At 48.4% G+C, this 22,735-nt stretch overlaps 1 protein-coding gene across 2 annotated transcripts in view; it reads right to left on the reverse strand.

Moving 5' to 3' along the window:
• NR5A2 (nuclear receptor subfamily 5, group A, member 2) overlaps positions 1 to 21,347 on the reverse strand; it is a 123,673-nt gene extending 102,326 nt beyond the window's left edge. The window contains exons 1-4 of one of the 2 annotated variants that reach the window (XM_012650475.1): positions 21,062 to 21,347; positions 6,159 to 6,277; positions 4,508 to 4,649; positions 1,633 to 2,279 (exon numbers count right to left, since the gene is read on the reverse strand). In XM_012650475.1, coding sequence (XP_012505929.1) covers positions 1,633 to 2,279; positions 4,508 to 4,649; positions 6,159 to 6,277; positions 21,062 to 21,125 — 972 coding nt within the window. In that variant the 5' untranslated portion in view covers positions 21,126 to 21,347. Of the gene's footprint in view, positions 1 to 1,632; positions 2,280 to 4,507; positions 4,650 to 6,158; positions 6,278 to 6,397; positions 6,410 to 21,061 lie in introns of those variants that run through there. The other variant, XM_012650476.1, reaches the window with a different exon arrangement.
• Positions 21,348 to 22,735: the final 1,388 nt, after the last annotated feature.

Genomic DNA, 22,735 nt, shown 5'->3' on the forward strand with positions numbered 1-22,735 from the left:
TTAGCTAGGCATGATGGCCCACGCCTGTGGTCCTAGCTATTAATACTTGGGAGGCTGAGACGGGAGGATCCCTTGAGCCACTGAGGTTGCAGTAAAACCCTCATCCGGGATATGTTACTGTCCGGCAGCAGTTTTAAGAACCGGTCTATGGTAAATAAATAAATAAATAAATCAAAATTCATCTTCAAATACGTTACCTATTCTTTTTTAAGGCCATGGTTGTGAAGGTTAAGAATACCAGGAAAGTGTGTGTGTGTGTGTGTGTGTTTGTGTTTTAAATGAAAACTGTTCTGATCGTCATAGAGTGGTTACGGACACCACATGCTTGGAAAATATCTGGCCTGACCATAACCAGTGCAGCAATGCACTCTGCTTGGCCTCTGCAGCCTTCTGTATCCTTCAGCCATCTTTTAATGTAGCAGTAAAGGACATGAAAATAAAGAGCTGGATGTGTCAGCAGTCTTAACAGCATGCTGGTGGCATTCTATTAACATATTTCCATATGTTCAGATAACTTTTTCCATGTACAAGCAACAGAACTTAATGAAGACTGCTATGAAAATTATTATTTTCCATTTGCACATTGCTTCCATCTTCCCTCATCCACCTATCTGCATAGACCATCTTTAACAGTAGCTCTTTAAATTAAAAGCCTGCCTGGTATTTTCTTTCTCCCAGAGATTTCAAAATCTCCTGTCCTTGGCAGTCAGAAGCCACAGATAGTTAGCAGCCACACCTCCCTACGTGACAGCAAAAAGGAAGAAATTGATTTTATCATAGAATATACTTAGGCATCAAATCCAAGACTCACTTTTAAAACAGGAAGGAAGCCACTGGCTACCAAACATGGTTTAGTAGCCACTCTTAGATTCCAAACTTCTGAATAACTTTCCCATAGTAATTCAGTCTTAAGTTCTGGGAAATAGGATAATTATATAGTTAAACAAGATCCCTGTACAAACAAGTACTGTGTTTACAATGCACCAATCCATTAAAATCAATGACAGATTATGCGATCTAAAACCCTAGCCAACAGACCAGCACTCACCGTTTGCTCATCCCCATCCAATGACAGTAACACCCTATCGGAATCTGCTCCGAAAACAAAGGCTTTACCTACCTAATATCAAGGTAAACAGGTAGTAAATACCTATTGGATACTACTAACCAGTGGTATCACTTTTTATTCTTTAGAGTCTAAACACGACTCAATGTTGGCATTTTTTCCTTTGAAAGAAACCTTCAAGATGACACCATTATAATACAGCTCTTTACTTGGTAATTAAAAAAAAAAAATCATTTACTAGGTGCTATTTCACACTGACTTGATTTTTTTTTTTTTAGCCATAAACCATCTGAGTTAAAAGGAATAAAGACATTCTACTATTTGGGGGAAAAAACCCCACATTTCCTATATTTTATGTTAAATGCTATTCCCCCCGGCCCCCAATTAAGAGCTACACAGAATAAAAGCCCCATAAAGTTTAAACTATAATATTCCTGATAAAATACTTCTACGCTGTAAATCAAAGAAGGAAAGTAGGCAATGTTTTTTCAGCACCAAGAACATATTAACTAGGAACATAGGTCGCTTGAAAGGGGTATTATCAGTAGTAACAGCTGGAGACATACCTTAAGTTCTCTGAAGAAGATGCTACTCCTGGCCCACTCAACGATGGAGAACAGGGTCTGATCTGCCATTTTGCACATAAGCCCAAATGTGCTCAGCTTTTCGTGCTTGCTCCGGTTAGCCTGCTCTTGCTGCAAATAGGCCATAATTTTGGCCTGGACTTGAGGTTCGTCTGGTTCACACTTCAAAAGTTCCAGGACCAGGTGCGGGATGCTTGCTGGAGAGCTTGTCTGGTAACCGTCCATGTAGGAATAGCCCATTATTGACTCTGGCGAGCTGGTGTAGGGGTCTGGGTACTCAGACTTGATAGCCCGGCTGGGAAAGTGGCCATATGTTTGGTAACCTTGCAGGCTGCCATGAGGGGGCATTGTCATGCTAATGGGGGATGTTACAAAGGGACTTCTGTCGTAGTCTGTAGGAGGCAAGGCAGTGTGGTTCAGAGGTAGGCCTTTGGAGGCAGAATGGATGTTCTGAATTGCAGAGGAGATGGTCAGGTCAGAGGGCATCGCTTGGATCACCTGAGACATGGCTTCTAGCTTAAGTCCATTGGCTCGGATGAGGGCCTTTTTCTGTTGCTTCAGGGCCCTGTCTCTCTTGTACATTGGCCCAAACTTATTTCTTCCTCCACGCATTCGGTCAGCCCTTACCGCTGTTGAGGAGGAACACAAGGGAAGAAGCAGCATATAAATAAGGTGTAAATTATTAGCATTCTCTAGATCTCCAGAACTTTAGAAATGTTGAAAATCAACCAGAAGTGGATATGTATGTGGTGTTTTCCTTACAATAGCCCACAAAGATTTCCCAAAAAACCATGTCCTCTGTATTTGTGAATTCTTTCCTCCAAGTGTGTGGTCTCATCCAAAAAATATTTTGGATGCGTAGGGACATATTAACCTTTTCATGGACCGAAGAGATTTCATAACTTTAGCTAAACACAAGGGTATTTCACATCGCTAATAAACAGCATCCCAGCTGACCTACTAAGAGTATCAGCTTCTATTATGCCAGTTATATCATGACCCCAAACTTTGGGGTTTAACGGTGAGGGGGAGGCGGGAATCAAATCACCATTTCTGGATTAAATTGCAAATATTTTTTCTTGGGACATCTTCCTCCCTCCAAGTCACTTTAGCTACTTTGCTACAATTGCAAAAGTGTTGGGCACATGCTCTTCTTCGAAAGTCATCTTCACGTGACTTGATGAACTGACATCAGATAACCGCCAGTCATTGCTTTTAACTAAGTGGAGTTGGGCACAATTAAAGCAGATTCATTTCAGAAGCTGTCCAGAGAGTTTCTGCCACAGTGGTGTGTGGAGTCTGGGCCATGCCTACTAAGTTAGTTGGCAGTTCTCTCCAAGTCCATAAAAACCAATGGCAATTAGACAGAAACCATGGGCCTCTGACAGCTTATGACATATTGAAATTGCTGGAGGTTAAGTTTTTGAGCTTTTTATCTTAGGATTGGTGTAACATTAAAAATTTATTGTGAATTCTAGGTATCGAGAATGCTGCACAAGATCATAAAGAGTTTTTCATCTGGATGATAATTTATTGAATATTCAATTGTTTTATATCACTTTTAAGGAAGTATGAGTATATACCAAAAGTGACTTATATACGATTAAGAAAGCATAATTTTTAAGGTAAAGAAATGCAACCTTTTTCCTTCTGTTGAAAAAAAAATCAAATGATGTATGAAATCACAACATTTACTTATCTTCTGAGTGTCATACTATAGTAAGCACATGCCACAATATTTTGCTATGCAAAAAATATTAAAGTGATTGGTGATAAGGAAATTAATAGCCATCAATTATTTCCTTTCTTGATCTCTATTAAAAAACAATACTGACTTTAACAGCCCTCATAACCAAAGTGGCCACTTCTATTTGGAAGGAATCTGTTAGCAATTTGGCAGATTTATATGAATTTTTTTTAGTATGAGTTCCATATAACATTAAAGCTCCAAATAAAAATAGCCTGTGCCTCATTGATCAAATAAAATGCACTCTTGTATCTAGCACCATCAGTGATATGTATCCCTTGTTATTGCATTATTTGAGTATATTTAATCTGTGGAAAGCCAGTAGGTCAGAGGTTGAAAAACAGCAACATACCATAATAGTCTATGAACTACAAATTATTTACAGCAGTCACAGATTAACTTTACCGCCTGCCAATCTGTACATTGCAGTATAGGTTCTGCTCTTGCAACAAAGTTTAGTGTGACTTTTGAGGAATCACTCTTGTTCTTGTCAAACCATTGCTACTGATTTAATAGTTCATTATTTTTCAGGTTTCTTGCTTCTCAATTTTTCTATTTTGCAAACTCAGTCGTTATCTTTAAAAAAGTAATGTGCATTCCCACACTATCAAAAACGATGTTCTATATAAGAAACTCCTTTTCACAATTAAAGGCTTTAACTCTTGCTCAAGAATCACAAAATTAACAGCAACAATTGTGACAAGCACACCTATTAAAAAAGGATTGAAATCAAACTTTTATGAGGGCATCCCAGTCTGTAAACTTAAAGGATATTTTATTGTTTATAGTTTTGCAAACTAATTTTATTTCTCAATTGGCTTGTTTTACTCGTTTTCATGTAACTTAACCTTCTTTGTGTCAAATGCATCTGCTTCCCAAACTAAAAAAGGGAGAAACAACTGATATTTAAATTTTTTTTCCTAGTAGATGTTACCATGTTTAAGTGAGACTCAGACTATTCTGCAGACAAAACATAAAAAGATCTTACATTATTGTCAGTAGTGTTAAAAGACTGGGAAAATAATGTTACCATGCTATGAGCACAATGTTGTTTTAAAGCCCATGTCCTTGGAGAGTTCTAATAGGCAGTAGTCTTTAGAAGAATCTTACCTTCTAGCTTCATTCCAACACTTAGACATTTTTGAAATCGACAGTAAGGACAACGTTTTCTCTGTGTTTTGTCAATTTGGCAGTTCTGGTTTTCTATACATGTGTACCTTTTATTATTTTGGACTGTTCGCTTAAAAAATCCCTATAAGACAGAGAAAATAGTGAGACGTATTATAAATCTAACACTCGTCTCTTCCATTGTTTCATTTTAAGGAACTCACCAGTTAATCCTTTCATTGCACTATTTGAAGCCCTTATGAGGTTCTGTGGTTTATTTTACATTTCAGCAAGAACAACCCTCCAACACAGTGCCAGGCCACGGTGGAGGTTTTTCTGGCATCAGAACTATATTCCTGAAGAATTACGTCAAATCTTGCAGAGATTTGGCTACACAACATTTCAGAAAAAATACTCTATATTGACCAGTGATTTTTTTTTTTAATCTGTTTTCTTATTAACCTACACGTTCCAGATAGAGGTACTCATGAAGATCTGGAATTGTTTTTAAGTAGTCTGATACAATTTCAGTGATAACCATTGCAAAATGCCAGTGGAAAACTGAATAGCAGAACACTTCAGATCTTTTACAAATGTCAACACTGGATAGTTAAAAGCAAAAGGATTTAAAGAGTAAAATGGGAAAATGCTCTTAATTCCACTGGAATACATTCAAGTATGGGAACTGTTAAAAAAAAAAAAAAAAAAAGAAGGTGAAACTAATGGAAAAGAAAGGCACGCATTGCAGAGAGCTGAACTGCAGCACACAGACCATGTGCTTTACTTACATTTCACTCAAAAATAAAATTTGTAGCTTTATGATGTAATAACAGCTTTAACAGGATAGTATTTATAGTTTTCCTACTAGCCACAAAGAGAAACAATCTTACTTTGTTATAAAGAATGAAGGGATTTTCTTGGTAATGGTTTAAGTAATTGGTAGTGAGTTTTCTACTTTAAAAAAATTACTGAAAATGGTTAATATTGAATTTACTGGGAATAATAAAGGTCTGAGATAAATTGTTAAAGTATAATTGATATTTTAATAACAATATAATACATTTTGCATATTAAAATCCTTTCATTTAGAAAGGCCATATATGTTATGAAAATTACTGTTAAAAACTAAACTCTGGTTTCTTGGTCTTTATGATAAAAATTTTAAAAAACCTTTAAAATTATTTTTGGAATGAATCAGGATGAAATCACAGTTGGGAATTTAGACTTTTATGTCTGTGGATAAAAAATGTTTAGACTTGGAACACAGAATACTCTGAAGTTACAATGTATTTGGGAAATACTTTGTCATGCTCCCTCTCAGGAACAACAGTGCTTTAAATATATATAAGTCAAGCAAAATCAATATTTAGGACTGTTAGAAATGGAAGTCTTCCTACAGCAACATCACTCTACTACAGTAAAATACTTTAAAACCATGAGACTGGCAAAGTTTTCTAAACAGCATAAGTTTCTTTGCCTTTTGAACTAAATCAGACGCATATTTTTAAGAATTATCTCCCTAAGACTCTTTCTCTGTGTCTCATTTTTAATTGTGTCTAAAAAAGATAACCTAAATTTAGTTTTAAAAAAGTAATCCAATGGCTTATTTTGGTTTTGAACACTCTATTTCTCAGGTAGCAGTGTGTGAACAAACCTTGCAGCTTTCACAGGTGAGAAGCCCATAATGGTAGCCAGACACTTTATCTCCACACACCGGACAAAGCTCTTCCAGGTCTTCATCATAGGAGTAATTCACCATTTTAAATTGAGACACTGAAACAAGAGAAATCCAATTACTGTACTGTGTAGGCTTTAATCCTGAAACCAAAAAGCATTTTGGTGATTGGTGGGTAAGTATCAGCAGGTCAAATAGAAAATAAAAATAATTTTTACCCAGGTAGTAATGAAGAGAAATACTTTTACACAGTGAAAGTAAAACATCTTTTGGCACCAATGAGCATGTACTTCATATTTGTAAATTTAAAAATAATTCCAACTTCTTTTTGTTAACACTTGAAACTGACCACTGTTGAACACAAGTCTCACAACTCTGCAAAGCAACAAATTAGAACGGAATCATGAATTGTATAAAGTAACAACTTAGGATTTCTTTTAAACCTCTGTAAAGTTCCAAAAGGTCACATTCGCCTACGGGCGAGACAGAGGCACACACAGGACCCTGCCTGCTGCGGAGTCGGCCGCCAGTGCACCTTGCTGGCAAGGACAGCAGCGCCCGTCTGCAAACTCTTCAGCAGAGAAACCCAAGCCCCCGCAGCAGCTCCGCGTAAACAGCCCGCGGCTCCCCGTGCTCAGATCTGCTAGAATAATCGAAACATTCAGTTCTGCATGGACAGTACTTCTGTCTGGATACTTTCATCTCCTCACGTTTGAAAATCTGTGGAAATAAAAAGAAGGAAAAAGGAGAGAGAGAGGACGGCCGGACGGGAGGGGGAGGGAAAAAAACCCAGAAGAGGAAAAGATACACAGGAGGGTTTAGTTTCGCCGCAAAGTACTGCAGCCGCGTAATGAACTTCACATGTCTCCGATCATCACTGCAAAACAGAAACACCTCGCGATCGCCGGGTTAAAGTTAAACAGAAATCAGGCCGCCCCGGACGCGGCCCGCGGCCCGTCTCCAAAGCTGAAAAGATGGATCGTGCGCAGGAAGCGCAGGGGCCAGAGCACCCCCGGAGTACCTGATCCGGCCCTTCCCCGGGACTCCGCGTCCATGCGGCGCGGGGGCGGCACCGCGGGCCGGGCGCTCCCCGGAGAGACCCCTGCGCGCCGGCTCCGGTCCGGCCTCCGCCGCGCAAAGGCGCACAGACCCGGAGCCGAGTTTGTTTTAAGTCAATCAGTGGCGTTGGCGGGGGGCGGGGAACCCAGGCCGGGCAGAAGTTTCCTCTGGTTTGTTTACCACAAAGGAAAGAGCAACAGCCCCCACCCCAGCGCCCGAGTGCCCGGCCACTCTGTCACCGCCGTGGCCTCATTTCCGATGACTTGTTCCTTTTAAAATAAAGTTCTTCTTTGCTCGGCTTCTGAGGCCCTCGCAAAGGGCCGTCGGGGGGTCACTTACAGCACGTGGCGGCTGCGGCCGGAGCGCGGACCCGCCGAGTGAGGAGCCTCTTCCCGAGCCGCGGAGCCCAGGCCCGGCTCACACCGGAGCGAGTCGGCCGGCGCTGGGGAGAATCCCGCGGAAAGAGGCTCCGTGAAATGTAAACAGAGGCGTGTGGGGCTCAGGCCTCCCCGCCGGGCCAGCCTCCACCCCAGACCTGAGAGATCCCTAGGGTTTTGGGAACCTGTTGGTTTGGGACAGGCTGAGGGTTCAGAAGTTTTGCTTACAGCCCCCCTAAAACTTAGGATTACTGTCCTGAAGCATGTTTTAGGGACGGGGACGGTTGTACCTCCCCTTCCCCGACAAAGTAAACTCTAACTTCAAACCTAAGGCGCACAGATCGGAAATCGCTTACAGAGGGACTCTGTGCCCACCTCGGGCATCCAACATGGGAAAGATCGAGGCACGCGGTGGGGACCTCTTGGAAAATCCAAAGACAGAGCCTGAGTGGGGGGAAGGACGCCGCCGCGCGAGGCCCAGGCTTCTGTCAGTTTCCCGGGTGTCCTGGTGCAGCTGAATTAGGCATTCGGAGCCACGAGGAGACCGCGGGGCTTTGGAAAGCGAGGGCCTCAAAGAGGTGCGCGGGGAAGTTAGGCGCGCGGTGCTGTCCCGGGACCCAGTAGTGACTCTCTTAGGAGCTGGACTACCGACGCGTCCCAGCTGGAACCAGAGCGAGCATGGAATGAGCGCCCGCGCCCTGGGGCTCCGCTCAGCTGGCAGGCTGCTGGTCCCACCCAGAAGCCGTGCCCGGGCGCTCACCACGCTGCCTTCCAACTAGGGGCTGAGCGAGCGACCGGCGACTTCTGAGCCCCGGGCACAAGGGAAAGCTAATTCTCGGGTTTGGGGACACTAGGCAGTGTGTCAAGAAGGCCCGTGTCAAACTTTTCCAAGAAAACGTTACGATGGCATTTCTCTCCCCTGTTCCCTAAAGCCCTTGTTTTTGCTTCCCTTACTTCTTGTCCCAGCGTCTCCTTTTAGCTTTTTTTCCCGAGTCCCTCAGAAATGCCCGCGCCTGAATGAGAAGCAGAAACTTTCCTTTTGGATCCAAGAATCACGCCGGCATCACTCAGAGGCCCCAAGGGTAGGCCCTCTCCGGAGCCGGCGGCCAAGGCCCACCCGGCTTCCCCGCGCCGCTTCCTTTTGCCCCACTGCTCTGGGCCCCCAGGTGCTGGGGAAACGCCTCTGGGGACAGCCGAGTCCCCCAGCAGCCCGACCCACACCACAGGACGCTCTCTGGGGCCCAGCCCCAGGGGACTTCCGCAGCCCTACCTGGAGGCTTGGAGAAACCCCAGGGTCACCGAAGGGGAACCGACAGCCCCCGTAGGACTCACGCCTTCCTGCCACCCCTTTCCCCCTCCGCAGCGGGGCAACGTCAGGTCCACCAGCCTGTGCGCCCCGGGCGCGCCGCCCACTCCGCACCGCAGCGCGCACCAGCCCTGAACTCTGCTCTCAACACCTCCCCGGCCCTTTCAAGTTCGCGCACGGGGATGGCAGGAAGCGTTCCGGGATCACAGGCCCGCCGGCCCGCACATCCTGCACGCTGGAAGGGGCGAGGATGGAAGAGCACCGGTGACTTTTCCCAGCATTGTTCCCTCCCGGCCCAGGACAAACGCGATAAACTTCTGAAGGGCTTCATACAAGCCAGATCTAGAGCTGCTATTTTGGAATGAGGAGAAAATATAGCTGGCAGGATTTGTTTATTTGCTAGCAATCAAGAGCTGGGAAAACAAATGGGACTTCGTATTCCCAGCTCTCGGCTTTAAAAGGGGGCAGTAGGCTAACGGCCGCTCCCCCACCCCCAGCTCACTCCACGCCACCCGCGCAGGGAATGGGGTTCCCTTCAGCACTGCAGCGGTTTTGAAGGTGCCCAACTCCAAGCCAGCTGTTGGTGTCGCCTGGCTGTCGGGGTGCCCACATGCCATTCCAGTAACGCTACGAGCCTTCCTGGGGTCGCCTCCTCTTTCTGTAGTTGACTTTCCCAGGCAGGGTCTTGTCTCTCCACACAAGGACACTGGCTAAGGACAGCACACACCGATTGCACTGACGGAGAACCTGCTCGGGTGTCCAGTGAGGCATTCCGTTTCCTAGAACGATCTAATTATTCTAAAGTACCTTTAGCCTGAAGCTGCCCCGCTCGGGTTGCCATAGAGCTCGAAGCCTCTCTTCTCTTAATTAGAAGCGGCCAATTACAGGACGCTGGGGAAAACCTCTGCCCCGCATTGTTCAAGAGCCATAAACTTTTATGCCTGCACCTGGGGAGGAGGCTGGACGCCCGCGCGCCGCCTGCAAGCCCGCGGCTGCGAGCGCCCGGCCGGGCACCCCGGCGCCGGGCAGGAGGCTGAAGCCGGCAGGGCGAGCCCTGGACCGGGGAAGCCGCGGGAGCCGGAGCGCCGCGCGGCGCCTCCTTACCTTGCATGTTTTCCGGCATCTGGCCCTGTTCCCCATGCGATCGAGCCAGTCCCGGGGCTTCCGTCTCCACTTTGGGCAGCATGACAAGACGGCCGCGGGCGGGAATCGGGGGCCCGTGTCGGTCCGGAAGCCCAGCACCTGGACACGGGCAGCACAGATTCAACTCCGGCGGAGAGAGGGAAGGGGCGACCGGGGTGCCCGCGCGCCCACCCGCTTGCCGGAGCGTGCCTCCGCCTCCTCCGGGCTGCCGGGCAGGACCTCTGAGCCCTACCCCGTCTCGCCGCTCCGGAGCCGCCCCGAGCTGCGAGGAGGAGATCGGGGCTACCACCGGAGGCGAAGAACACGGCGTCCGGGCGCCCTGGCTCGGCTCCGCGAGGGCGGCGGCGGCGAGGGCGCAGCTGCCCGGGGCGCGGATCCGTGAACCGCCGAGCTCCCGGCGGGCAGCGCAGGCGGCCGCGGGGCTGCTCCTGCCACCGCGGCGGCGCCGCTGCCGCAGCTCCCGGACGGTCGGGCGACTCCTTCCCCTCCCTCCGCCGCCCTCCGGCTCAGGATCGGCAGGGGTCTCTCTCCCTCTCTCGAGTCTCACTTCTCTCTCCCCTCCTCTCTCCTGTCTTCGCCTCCCCGCCCCTTCCTCCTGTCTCTCTCTGCCTCCCTGTCGCTCGCTATCGCAAGTGCCGAGTTGTGAAGTTGCAACCCCCTCTCCTGCCTCCTTTACTCCTCCCGCGCGTCCGAGAGCAGCCCTTGCCAGCCCCGAGGGCGGCGGCGCTGGGAAGGAAGGGCGCAGACGAGGAGGGGCAGGGAGGTAAGTATGGCCGGGGGTGGGGGCAGGCAGGGAAGAGGGGTGAGGACGGTGAATGCGGACGCGGGTTCCGGACCCAGGTCGGACAGTAGCCGCCAGCCAATGAGGACGAGCTGCATGCTCCAGTCCCCCAGCCTGTCCCAACCTCTTCGCCCGCCTGGACCCCCTCCCACCCACCCGGGCCCGGGGCGGGGGGATGTAAACGCAGCCGGGTCTCACGGCTGGAGAGAAGCGACCTCTGTCAGCGCGCTGGCGAAGGATGAGAAGCCCGGGCGGCGACGTCCGCGAGCTGAGGGGAGCGGGGGAAGGGATGGGGGGTGGCGTGTGCCCTGGCTCGTGCCGGGTGAGGGGATGGAGGAGACTTAAACACCCACTGAAGCAACCTAAAGAAGAAAAGGGATACTGAATGCAGCCGACCGCCCTTCTCCAGTGCAGAGCTGGTCTGCGGTCTAGGGTCTCCCCTTCCTTGCCCCGGGGCACTCCATCCGTGGAGAGGCGGCGCCCTGGAGGGGCCGAGGGTCACGGTCCACAGAGGGGCGGCCACATGGCCGAGTTCACTCCCTTGCCGGGAACGGGAGGAAGAGGCAGCCGCTCCTACTTCCCCGCGCCGCTCCCCAGCTCCTTCGCTCCCTTACAAACGACCCTCTACTCATGCCCAGGATTGTCTAGGCGACAGACTACCCAGTTTTAGTGAACTGTGTTTCCATGCAGACTACAACGATCAATCTGGTCTTTTCCTTTTCACTCTGGTGTCTCTTTAGTGGGACAGATCCACATGAGGCCCAGAGGCCCAGCATTAAAAAAAAAAAAAAAAAAAAAAGTTTTAAAGAACCATCTGTTAGGCAAGCTCTTCGACCACCAGCCCAGCCATATCTTCAAAGTTTTCAAATCTCATCCCAACAAGATGAAAAACATTCTTTCCAGCCTCCTGACTGCATGTGAAAAGCCTGTACCCAGGGCCTGCAGTACCACTGAGCAATTATCAGAGTCCACCCACAAGGGGGTGAATTTGAATCTCAAAAGATCTGAATTTATTCTATCTGAATGGCATAGAGATCACACATTCCAACTGCCCAGTCCAGTATCTGGTGAATTGAAAATTACTCTAATCTTTATAGCCCATAATTTACATGAAATGGGTTGTTCGGCATCCGCCCACACCTGGCGATTCGGATTCTATTGACTCCTAAACCGATTTGTCATTATGCTTTTCAATATATCTTCAGAATCAAAGTTACTCAGCTGTCAGCTTTAGTAGCATCTTCAGGAGGAAACATTTAAACTCAGGGAGAACAGTCCACTAATTTGTATGTGAAAGGGGGCTGAAGTTGTCAAAATTAGTGACCCTTAAACTCAGATGTTCATGATAACATTAGGTAACACTGTCAATACATTTGCAGTCTTACTAGTTGTTTTTAAAGACTGTGAATTAAGAACATATATTCTTACACAGTTCAGAAAGGGAGTTCATCCCAGGGCTCGTTGCAGTACTTGCCCTGATTTGCTTATGAGTTCAGGTGAACTTTGAAAGTCAGTTTATTTCAAAGCCTTAAGAACAACCTCCTCTCATTACAATTCAAACAGCTGTGGGGGCCCTTATGCAGCACCTTCCCCAGCATGGCAAGGATGAAGGACGCCAGACTCTCGGTCCCAAGAGGGAGCTTCCTGTCCCCAGTACAGTGGTGGCTTCGCCACTTGTGCTTAGTGGAGCAGGAGGGGGTTAGGAGAGTTGCAAGAAGCTGAAAAGGGCCGGACAGGCCCACGTAATTGCAGTGTGGCAAGAAGCCCTGCCTTGGCTTGAGGGTGAGGCCAAGGCTGACCTAGTGAGGCAAACTTTGTGCTCCAAATGCCAGCTGCAGGGCCAGAGGGACTTGCTTAGGCCACATCGGTGACGACTTCTCTGTCCGTACTAGCCTACACTTCCACCACATCCCCCAAAGACAGCCAGCGACGGTGGCAAAAGGCCAGCTGGCATCCTTCTATCGCCCCACAGGTAGACTTTCCAAGAAGGAAAAATTCTCACAAAATGGGAGGGGTGTGGGAAGGAACAGCGGCTGGGATGAGGCTTCAAAAATCTATTCTTCGTATCACAGAGGAAAGGGACGGGGCTCTTCGCCCTGCTTTAATGGTCTAGTTCAGGCGACCCCTCTTGGCTTAGTCAGCAGCTAACCAGAGGGGGACTGAAAGAGCAGGGAGTCCCACGCCGAGAGAAACTGCCTTTCCCCAAACCAAGGGAACTCCGCGCCCAGAAGCCTCGCCCTCGGCGCTCCAGGCTGCATCCCTAGGGAGGGAAGAACGCCCCAGGGCCGGCCCTATTCCAGAGCCCCTCGAGGGACGTCGAAATCCCGCCTGCGGTGGACGAGGCGGGGAATCTTCCACTAGGATTGGCACATTCAACGTTCCTAGGGTCGCTCCGCACAGGGTTGGGGAGAGAAACCGGGTCTGCGACACCGAGGCGCACACAGCGAGGGACGACGGCAGTCAGGCTCCCGACGCCAAGCTCGTTACTGCCCCCCAGGCGCACCCATTCTCGGCCCCAGCACTCCGTCCTGGCCGCTTGACTCTACAATCCCGCTGGACAGAGGCCCCTGCTGAAGCCGGGTGACCTCGGATCAGTGTGGGCGTCCCGCGGAATGCCCTCTTCGACAGAAAGCCAGGCGAAGAGGAGCCCGAGCTCGCGGCACCTTGAGATCGGTCACCTGGGGCTGGTTCTGGGTTCCCGAGGCTGCAGTGTGAGGGGCCCAGGCCGCAGGAAGGGAAGGCAGTTGAGGAGGAGGTAGGTGGGCAGCGCCTGCCCGTGTGGTCTAAACGCTGGCGCTAGTGCGGTCTGGGCCGACCCAAGACGCCGACCGCGGGCAAGCACGCGCTTCCCATGCTCCGCGGGCCACCTCGCCAACCGCCGCGACGGCTCCTAGTGGAAGCGCACTCGAAGCCACCTCCGCCTTCCAGGTGCGGGGAATTTAACCGGTGGTAGAGCCCGGAGACCGCGACCTGGGAGGCCGGGGGTGGGGAGGACTGCCCTGCCTTCAGCTACGGTGCGCGTTTTCCCATTCTTTTCTTCGCACTACCTCTGCCAACTTCTGGCAAACTTCTCTCCTTTCCCCCCGCCTTCCCTAGGCCGCCTCCTTTCCGAGGAGACGGGTCTCCGGGGCTCGCCCTTCCCGGTTCTGACTCTAACTTAAGGTGTTGATTGACGGTTGCAATTACAAAGGATGATGGCTCGGGGAGGCTCCCGCAGCCTTGATGAGCCCGAGGAGCGCAATCCCGGCATATTTTATCCACGCTCGGCGTTCGGGGCCGTGCGCGCCCCTTTCACCCACCCGGCCGCAGCGGGGAGGTCGCGCGCTCCCACCCGCGAGGACGCCACCGCCGCCCTGCTCCCGCCCCAGCTTCCCGCGGGGCCGCGCCGCGTCTCGGAGCGCGCGGCGGGAGCAGCCAGCCCTTGACCTGACCTGAGCAGTGTCGGTGGACCCGGCGCGCTTGCCCTGCGCGTGCTGCAGAGGGATAAGACGCCACGATTTTCTGGAGCGGTTCAAGTCTCCCGGGCTCGGCAGACACGCCTTTCTCGCGCAGCTGGGTAGACGAAGCCTAGCGTGATCCGCCCAAACGCTCACGAAGCTTGCAAACCTGCATCCTCGGAAACAGCTTCTCCATCTCCAGTCCCACTCTCTGGTGTTTCTAAACCAGCACAATTACTTTTCTCGTCCCCTTCCCCCGGAAGAAATCTAGATTTTTTTCAGGTCTCCGCCTAGACGCTGGGCTAGCCCGAGGGCGAAGAGAAGCGAGTTTATAAGCCTGCCGCACCTCGGGCTCTGCCTAATTCTTCTACCCCGCCCACCTGCAGAGCCCACCTGAAGCTGCTTTTGCCTTCCTCTGAAAATTAACTTCAGCAAGAGTTTCGGTTCTTGGATTCGGGGGCTGGGCTATTCGCCCCCGCCCCTAGGCTCCACCCGCCCTCCTCCGGAGCGCTTTGTTTTCGAAAGAGAAGAATTAAGTTTCAGTGCAGTCTTAAGAGCTACCTAAGAGCCTGACGTTGGCCCAAGCTCTGTAAAAACAAACCTGAAGAGGTGAGAAGTAGTGCCTCGTTTAAAAAACAAAAATCCCTTTCTGCTGCACGTGTAAATAACTAAAGACATCATCGACTACAGCCCCTGGAGCAGGAGGAAGAACTCCCGCAATTTAGACATTCTGCCCCGGAAAGACGGGTCGTTAGGGTTATCCCGCAAATAGCGAGTGACTCACAACCACTGTGAGAGTATCTCGATGTGTTACGCCCGGTCTTCACTCGGGAGGAAAATGAAAGCCGAAGCAATTATCTGGATGATACACCCCCCTCCCCACCCCCCAGACAACCTCCCGTCCTTGCCCGGAAGGCAAGAAGGGGTTTGGTGAGAGTTTGGCCTGGATTGTCGGAACCTGTGGCTGTTTGCATAAAAAGATTTCACCGAAGAACTTTGTGACTTCATTTTCTTTGGGGCGTGTTGCCCCAGCCCAGGGGTCCAGGCCCGCCCCGCCTTGGTCTAGTCTTGTGCCTGTCGCAGTGAACAGGGAGATCCGGTCCCGAGAAAGGAGCGGGACAGGGGGAAGAAAACTCGGGTAGGTGGTTCAGTCTAGTCTATTTCTTCCTCTCTGTAATTAAAATGGAAATTTGAGCCAAACTCAAACTGAGATTCCATCCGCTGGAACCCCTCCCCCGCCTCCAGTCCAGCCTCGGGATCAACCAGAACTTTGAACGACCTTCGCAAGGAGCATCCTGGCGCGAGCAGGCCACCAAGCGCTTAGTGAAATTGGCCGGACACTTGCAATCCTGGTCCCTATGCCCCCTCTCCGGGCCTTAGCACTGATTAGTCCAGGCTATCTTTCAACTGTCTCCGGCCATACTGGAAACTTCCTGATGTAAGGGGCAAGAAGGGGTAACATCCCGCATCGCTTCCTAATTCCTCGCTTTGGTAGCTCTGGACCCACCCGAGACTCTTCCTTCAGGAGAGCCCCTGCGCTGGGGGTTTTGAGTCTTAAGATCAAAGAGCGCCGGGCCGCGCAGAGAGGCGGGCGTCCAGCAACTGGGGTCGCTCTTGGTCAGCAAAGAAAATGAGGGTTTGGAAAGGCGGGACTTAGAGCGGCACCGTTACCCTGGGGCACGGGGCGCGGGACTAGCGAAAGTGTTAGGGTCCAGGCGGTTATGGAGGTTGCGCAGTTCAAAGGTCATCGGCTTCTCCAACCTGAAAACAGCTTTTGCTATAAAGAGCTGGTGGTCAGCGTGCAGCAAGGCTTGGGATAAGTTCATTCGCTTTCCCCCACGGCTTCTTGTCTGGAAACTAGGAAGCTAATTCCAGGACCGAGCAGCAGATTCGCACCGATTTTCTTTCCAATCCTATAGAGGCCACTGGAGCTGGTGGGGCTTATGGAGTGGGGGGTGGGGCGGGAGCGGAGGCCGCAGGCGTCCAGACGCCGAGCGAGGAACCCAGCTCTTACTGGGGAAAATGTTAGCACTGGGCGGGGGACCAACACCACAGGAGGCACAGTCGGATTTGTCAGAAGTTGTTGTTCCCCCCTCCCCCGCGCCTAAATTGTCTTTTTCCCTATCCCCTCCTCCCATAGGACAACAGTATGTTTGTTTCTGCTGTGTAATTCAGTCACTCAATTTGAGTGACTTCCCTGCCCTCCTTATACTGACTCTCTCTAACAAGTATATGCTCTGAATTCCCTCCTATAGTTCCTTCTTCCTGTCTGTTGGTAGCCCTGTGAGCTAGCACCATACACCACATACAGACATCCACAAGCTAAACTGCATCCTAACTCCAGAGATCTTTCCAGCAAACCCCAGAACAGGAGACCAGAAGTACCTTCCCACCCAACCAGGCTCTGACCTCATTCCTCCCAGATGCTATCTCCATTCTGCCCTCCATACACAACTCCCATCCCGCCCTTCTGAATTCTACAGAAATCCAAATCTGATTTTCACTGTGGAATGGAAAGGAAAATGAAGAGCCACTTACAGATGTCTTTCTTAAGCCTGGAATGTCTTTTGGAAGAAAGTCTGAGTAGACCAACATTGTTTTAAGTGATAATTTCTTTATGGCAACAAGAATAATTAGTTACTACCTCCAGGAAAGAGCATAGATTTCATAATCAGATTTCTGGGGATCTATTTACAGCTCACTTTCCTGACAAGCTGAGTGATCTTGGGTAAATCACTTGACCTTTCCAATTCCATTTTTTAATAAGTAATATTGGGTTAACAAAGTAAACTTCACAGTTAAATGAGACAGGGCCAGTAAAGCAGTGTTCCAGGCTATTAATAAATATCAGTTCTCCTTTGTCTGTCTTTCCCCATAAGTTCACCCAAACTCTTCATTCTGTAAGGAAAATAACTAGGAAGGGAACCACTAACCACCCTAGGACCATTAAAAATAGATCCTTCCAGTGGGAGGTGCTTGCTACTTCATTGTCTTCATGGGCTTGACACAGTCCTCAGGGACAATTACATTATCTCCAGATGAAACTACTCGCAGAAGTGCTCATGATCATCTGTATTCGGCTTATTTGGAGTCTAAAAGTTAAACTCCAGATATCTTTTCTTCCTTATCAATCACACAAAAACACATGTAACAGAGGTTCCCCACAAAACAGGCAAAAGTTGCCTCAAAAAAGAGGCGACCTTTATCAATTTATCTGGTCAATTTCAGCCCACACGGTTTCTCAGGCCAAACCACTGCAGTCCCATGTATCTCAGCTCTTTCTTAGGCCTTCCCAGAGCACAGTGCCCCCACACTCCTTAAGTTCCTTGAAGCCAACCGGATTTCTCAAAGGAATATTTGTTCTATTAAGGTGAAAAGTAAGGAAGGACTCAAAGAAGTAGCTCTATCCTGAGGTAGGTTCTAGACCCAGGGAGTGAAGGTGTCTTCCCCTGCCGAGAGTATCCCTGGAGATGTTTGTGGGAGGCTGAACCTCTGGGTCTGTCTTCGTGCCCTTCTCTAGCTCAACTCACATTCAAGGCTAAATTCAAGATAACCCTAGACCTTGTGTCTGATGGAGTCAAGTAAAGGAAAAAAGCATTTCCAAGCCTCTGTTCTCCCTTTCTCTATAAATCTCTTCTGCTTTATTAAAAGAGGTGTTAAAGAAATCCTTTAACTCTGGTCACAACTTGTGGACCCAGGCCAGTAAAGAGGGATCTGGGAAGCACTGTTTTTCAGATGGGCTGGGGCAGGGAGGAAACGAGGCTCCTGAGTTTAGCTTCCTGGAGGAAAGTGGCAGCCTAAGCCCCAGCTGCAAGGATCAGAACCTAGGCTTGAGTGACTGGCATTCCAAACTGCATTGCAAATAAAGCTGGCTAGAAGTTAGGATGACATAATGGCTATCACACTTTCTACTGAATGACGATGTCAGCTTTCAGAGATCCTATAGGCACAGAACTTGCTAGAGGTTTTCACTGAAATGAAATCAGACTCCAAGAGTTTTAGGGGACCAGAGAGCAAACCTTGTATCACAGACTCAATCAATACAGTGTTCGCATTGTATATTATGCACCCCTAAGTATGCAGACATAATTTCCTGTAGATAATGTACAATATGATATTGAATGTGCATAAAATATTCTGAAAATGCACTTAATTTAAAAATTATATAAATTTAATACAAATCAAAGCCATAATGTTTGGCACATTGCTGGGGGGGCCTATCAATAAATACTTGTATTATATATATATATTATATATATATTTCCTACCACACAGATTTAGCTCTTGATATAGATAAGAAAAGCCTTTTAAAGAAGTTAGTATTGAATGTCATTCAGTACAAATTTAGACCAGAAACCCAGAATCCAGCCAGTGTCTCAGAGCTAGTTAACTTCAAGCCAACAATCTGGTTATAACCTGAGTCTGCTGCTCTTACACCACACTGAATGATTACAGGTAAGAAGAAGGAACAACTTTTTCTCCATTCTACTTTTCTCTAAGAGCACAGACATCTTTACCCAACTTTCATGTAACCACCAGTGTGCCATGCCCAGTTAAGACCCATGGAGAAAGCTTTTTAGGTAAAAGGAGGCACGATTCCAAATACAACACAGCTAAATTAAATGTGGAGTTGGAAATTCTGAGAATTGTCTCCATACACTGGGCTCAGTTTTGTGAACCAGTCCCCATCCCCCATCCCCCATCCCAACTTGCAATTTGCCATCTGAAAGCGACCCGGAGACCTCAGACGCTCCCTAAGGCTGCACCCTGGGCTCTTCCCAGTGGGCCTGCCTCGGACAGTCAGAAAGGCCCACTGCAAGCGCAGCTCTCCTTTAGGGATGGGGTTGGCCCCTGCAATCCAACAGTTCAGCCTGATGACTCCACACTGCCCCCTCGTCTGCTCCCTCAGTCCTTTGCATGGTCCTGTCCAGACAAAAACCCTGGAATGACCCTCAGCACCCCTTGGAGGCCACGTGGCGAACAGACTCTCCAGCAGTCGCCTCCGTGTCACTGAGATGTTGCAGGCGCGGACATCTCACCGCTACCTGTGCGGCCGCGATACCGGAGAGGAGGGATGAGCCTGGGCTGGGAAGGGGCGGGTGGCTGCGAACAAGGTCCGGAAAGACATCTTTTTTTGCAGAAAATTGACTGGACTCTTGTCACCCCAAATCCGGGACGCGGAAGTGCCCGAGCAGGTTTAGGATGTTGGGGGAGCTGGCTGAGGCCGGTGGGCGCCTGCTCCGGGACTCTTTTGGAGGCAGAGTCCTCTGGAGCCCTCGGGGCGGTTCCGACCGCCCTGCCGTTCCTGCCCCCCGCGCTGGGGCCGGTCCCAGACCCGCGGGTGTCTCCGTTCAGGCCCAGGGTGGGCCCGGCTCTGTCCCCGCACAGCCCCTGCGACGGGAGTGCGGGCGCGGTGGCGAAAAGACCCTTCCTCCACCGTAGCGGCGGGAAGAAGCGTCTTCTCCCCCGGCCTCACCCTGTGGAACTCGCCCCCGGGGGCTGGGGGGCACCGCGGGGACCGGCGTGTGTGGTCTCTCTCTCTGTCAGCCGCGGCCGGCGGGGTGCGCGCGCGAGTCCCCGAGCGCGCTTCGCCCCGTGCGCGCCCCCGGCTCCCGCCGCGAGCCCGGACGCCCAGCGCGAGCGCGGAGGCTGCCCGGAAGGACGCCCCGCCGCGCCCCGCCGCGGGCTCGCCCATCGAGAGAGATCTGGAACCGTTTTGCGCTTCCCTCCCATCTCCTTTCTTGAGCCCGCATTCTCTTCCTTCCTTATCTGCAGAGCAACTGATGCTCCGCTGCACTCGGCTCGCCTTCCCGTGTTTTCTTTTTCGTAAGTGCAGAACATTTTTTGGTAAACATTTCCTCAAGTGATATACTTTAGGGTGTATTTGGCCCATAAAAAAAGCAATCACTGCACTCTGTGGGGTCAGCTGACTACCGAGGAGGGAAGAGGAAAAGCTCAAGACTTGATTTTCCTTCTGGTTCCAATGGAGCTGGAACTCGGAGCTCAGGACAGGCCCTCGCAAATGCAGAGGGAAATTCCAGCGCGAAAGCCCAGGACAGTACTGCGAGAAAAGGCACAGGTCCTCCAAAAACTAGGGAAAGGAAGACAAGTAATTACAGACCACTGGGAACCACCTCCCTTTAGTCCTGCGCTTTTAGGATTCACCGAATGTAGTCTTACTGCAAAATTAACAAGTTTGTAACTCTTCGTTTCTTGTGTTTTTGAACAATGAAAACTGCTTTATTTGCTTACTGTTGTTTGTAAAAACAAGACATGCTCATTATTTTGAAAAACAGTAACTCTTAGCTTCTAATCCTTAACGATTTTTTTTTTGACATGACTTTCATTTGGCAGAAAAATAAAATAAAAAATTTTCTAGAGTATCTGCAGGGAATGAGACACCGCGCCCTGGTGTGGCTTGAAACTTCACATCAGTGATCACTCAAGATGATTAACTTGTTTCGAATTGTCCAAATTTCAGCTTACTATTTATGATTAAAAATTCTCAGAAGATATTAAATATGAAATTGATATGTTATGAATTATATTTTCCAGATGTTTAGGCTAATAGAATGACATCTCAAACTACTGGATATAATAAATTATATTCATAATGTTGAAATATCCATTTGCTTTTTTTGAACTGCAAGAAAGATAAAGGTGCGATATATACACAGGCAGTGACTTAAAACACAAAATCTGTCAATGAGTTTAAACTACATGTATTAACGTAGTAGCAGAATAATAAATAGATAATAAATAAAGCAAGTCCTACTTACCAATAGGTGTAAGTGCGTGCTTTAAAGATTCTTGTAACTCTCCAGTATCTGAATTAGAAGACATTCTTCGTGAAATTATAGGCAGTCCTTTGGTTTAAGGCAGAAATCATTGAGCATAAGAAAAAGTGCAGCTTGTCAAATTTTGTGGCCTTGGGAAGGACACATCAGACTACAGTAACCCTTAGTGAAAGTTAAGAAAAGGAAAAAAAAAAAAAACAAACCAAAATTCAGAAAGTTACAAGCAAGTCTTTCCCTGGACTCTGTCCTTTTTCCAGCATTAGTGACCTGCTGTAAACCATGTATCCAGTTTCATGATGGTTTCTAATCAGAAGAATGGAAACTTTTGATAGGCTTTGACTGATCACATGACTCTGTGCAGGCTGATAAGAGGACCCTGTTATAAAGTGACAGCAAAAGAGATAAGAACTCTTGGCAGATAATGGCAAAGAAATGATTAACTCAGAAGTGGAGAGGTGCTATGCCGCACAGAGAGTGGAAAGTTGTAAAACAGAGGGGTCAGAAGATCATGCTTAGTGGATAAAACTCCAAACCAACTTAAGTCCACTACTAAACTTAGGCTTGTGACAATACCCCCTTGATGTCATCCCCTCTTTGCATAGAGGAGGACAGACATAACTCTTCTGACCTCTGTAAATACAGTTTAGATGATAACATTGGCAGACATTAATTCTTTAAGTGATGACTACAAATATGATTGACACTTTGAAATACTAGCAAGTAGCGTTTTCAAGCTTATGGACATTTATTTATTCACGTTTTGGTCTATTAACTTTTTTATTATGCCTATTCATTAGATGAGGAGTTAACCTTAGCTTGTTTGTACATTGGTCATTTGGTAAAAAAGGCAAATATAAACAAAGTTTATATTTTGAGATAATTGCTGGCAAAATGATGAACATGTAATACATTTTTTCATAATTTTAAAGTTATTAGTCTTCGCTTGGATCCATGGAGAAAATCTGGGTCACACTTCACCATGAAAGAACCATTACTCAAATGACCGTGGGTAGTTTTAGGTTCTTGTTGAATATCCCTATTGTTCTTCAAAATAATAAAATCTGAATTCTTAGAGCAATGCATGTCTTTTCCCACATTGTAGAACCATTTGTTGTTTTCCTTGTTTTGATTTTTCTAATGGAATAACCTTTTTTTTTTCTTTTAGCCTAAGATTCTACTTGGGAAAAAAATATTTATGTGCAGCATTCTCCCCATTCAAAATTGTATTTGTTAAGATTAGATTTGACTACATATAAGAGAAAAATCAGAACAACTGTGATTTAAACAATTGTTTACTTATCTTTCATAAAAGAAGTTCAGAGGTAGGGAATCCAGGGATGGTGCAATGGCTCTACAAGGTCGTATAGGATCTGGGTTCCTTCCATCTTACTATCCTCCATTTCTTCTCCTCATGTTCTAAAGTGGTTGCAAGAGTTCCAGCCATTGCTACTGGGAAACAGGATGTAAGAAGAAGAGAAGAAGCATGTACCTTTTCCAGGATATTTTCTTAAAGTACCCACAAACACTTTGCTTACGTCTCACTAGGCAAAACTTAGATACATACTGACATTTAGTTGCAGGGGAAGGTGAAAAGTGAATTACTGTATTTTAGCAGGGCAGCTAAATAAGTGTTCAAACTAAAAAGGATTGGGTGAG

This window comes from Propithecus coquereli, unplaced genomic scaffold (genome assembly GCF_000956105.1).
Source record: "Propithecus coquereli isolate 6110/MARCELLA unplaced genomic scaffold, Pcoq_1.0 Scaffold328, whole genome shotgun sequence".
NCBI lineage: Eukaryota > Metazoa > Chordata > Mammalia > Primates > Indriidae > Propithecus > Propithecus coquereli.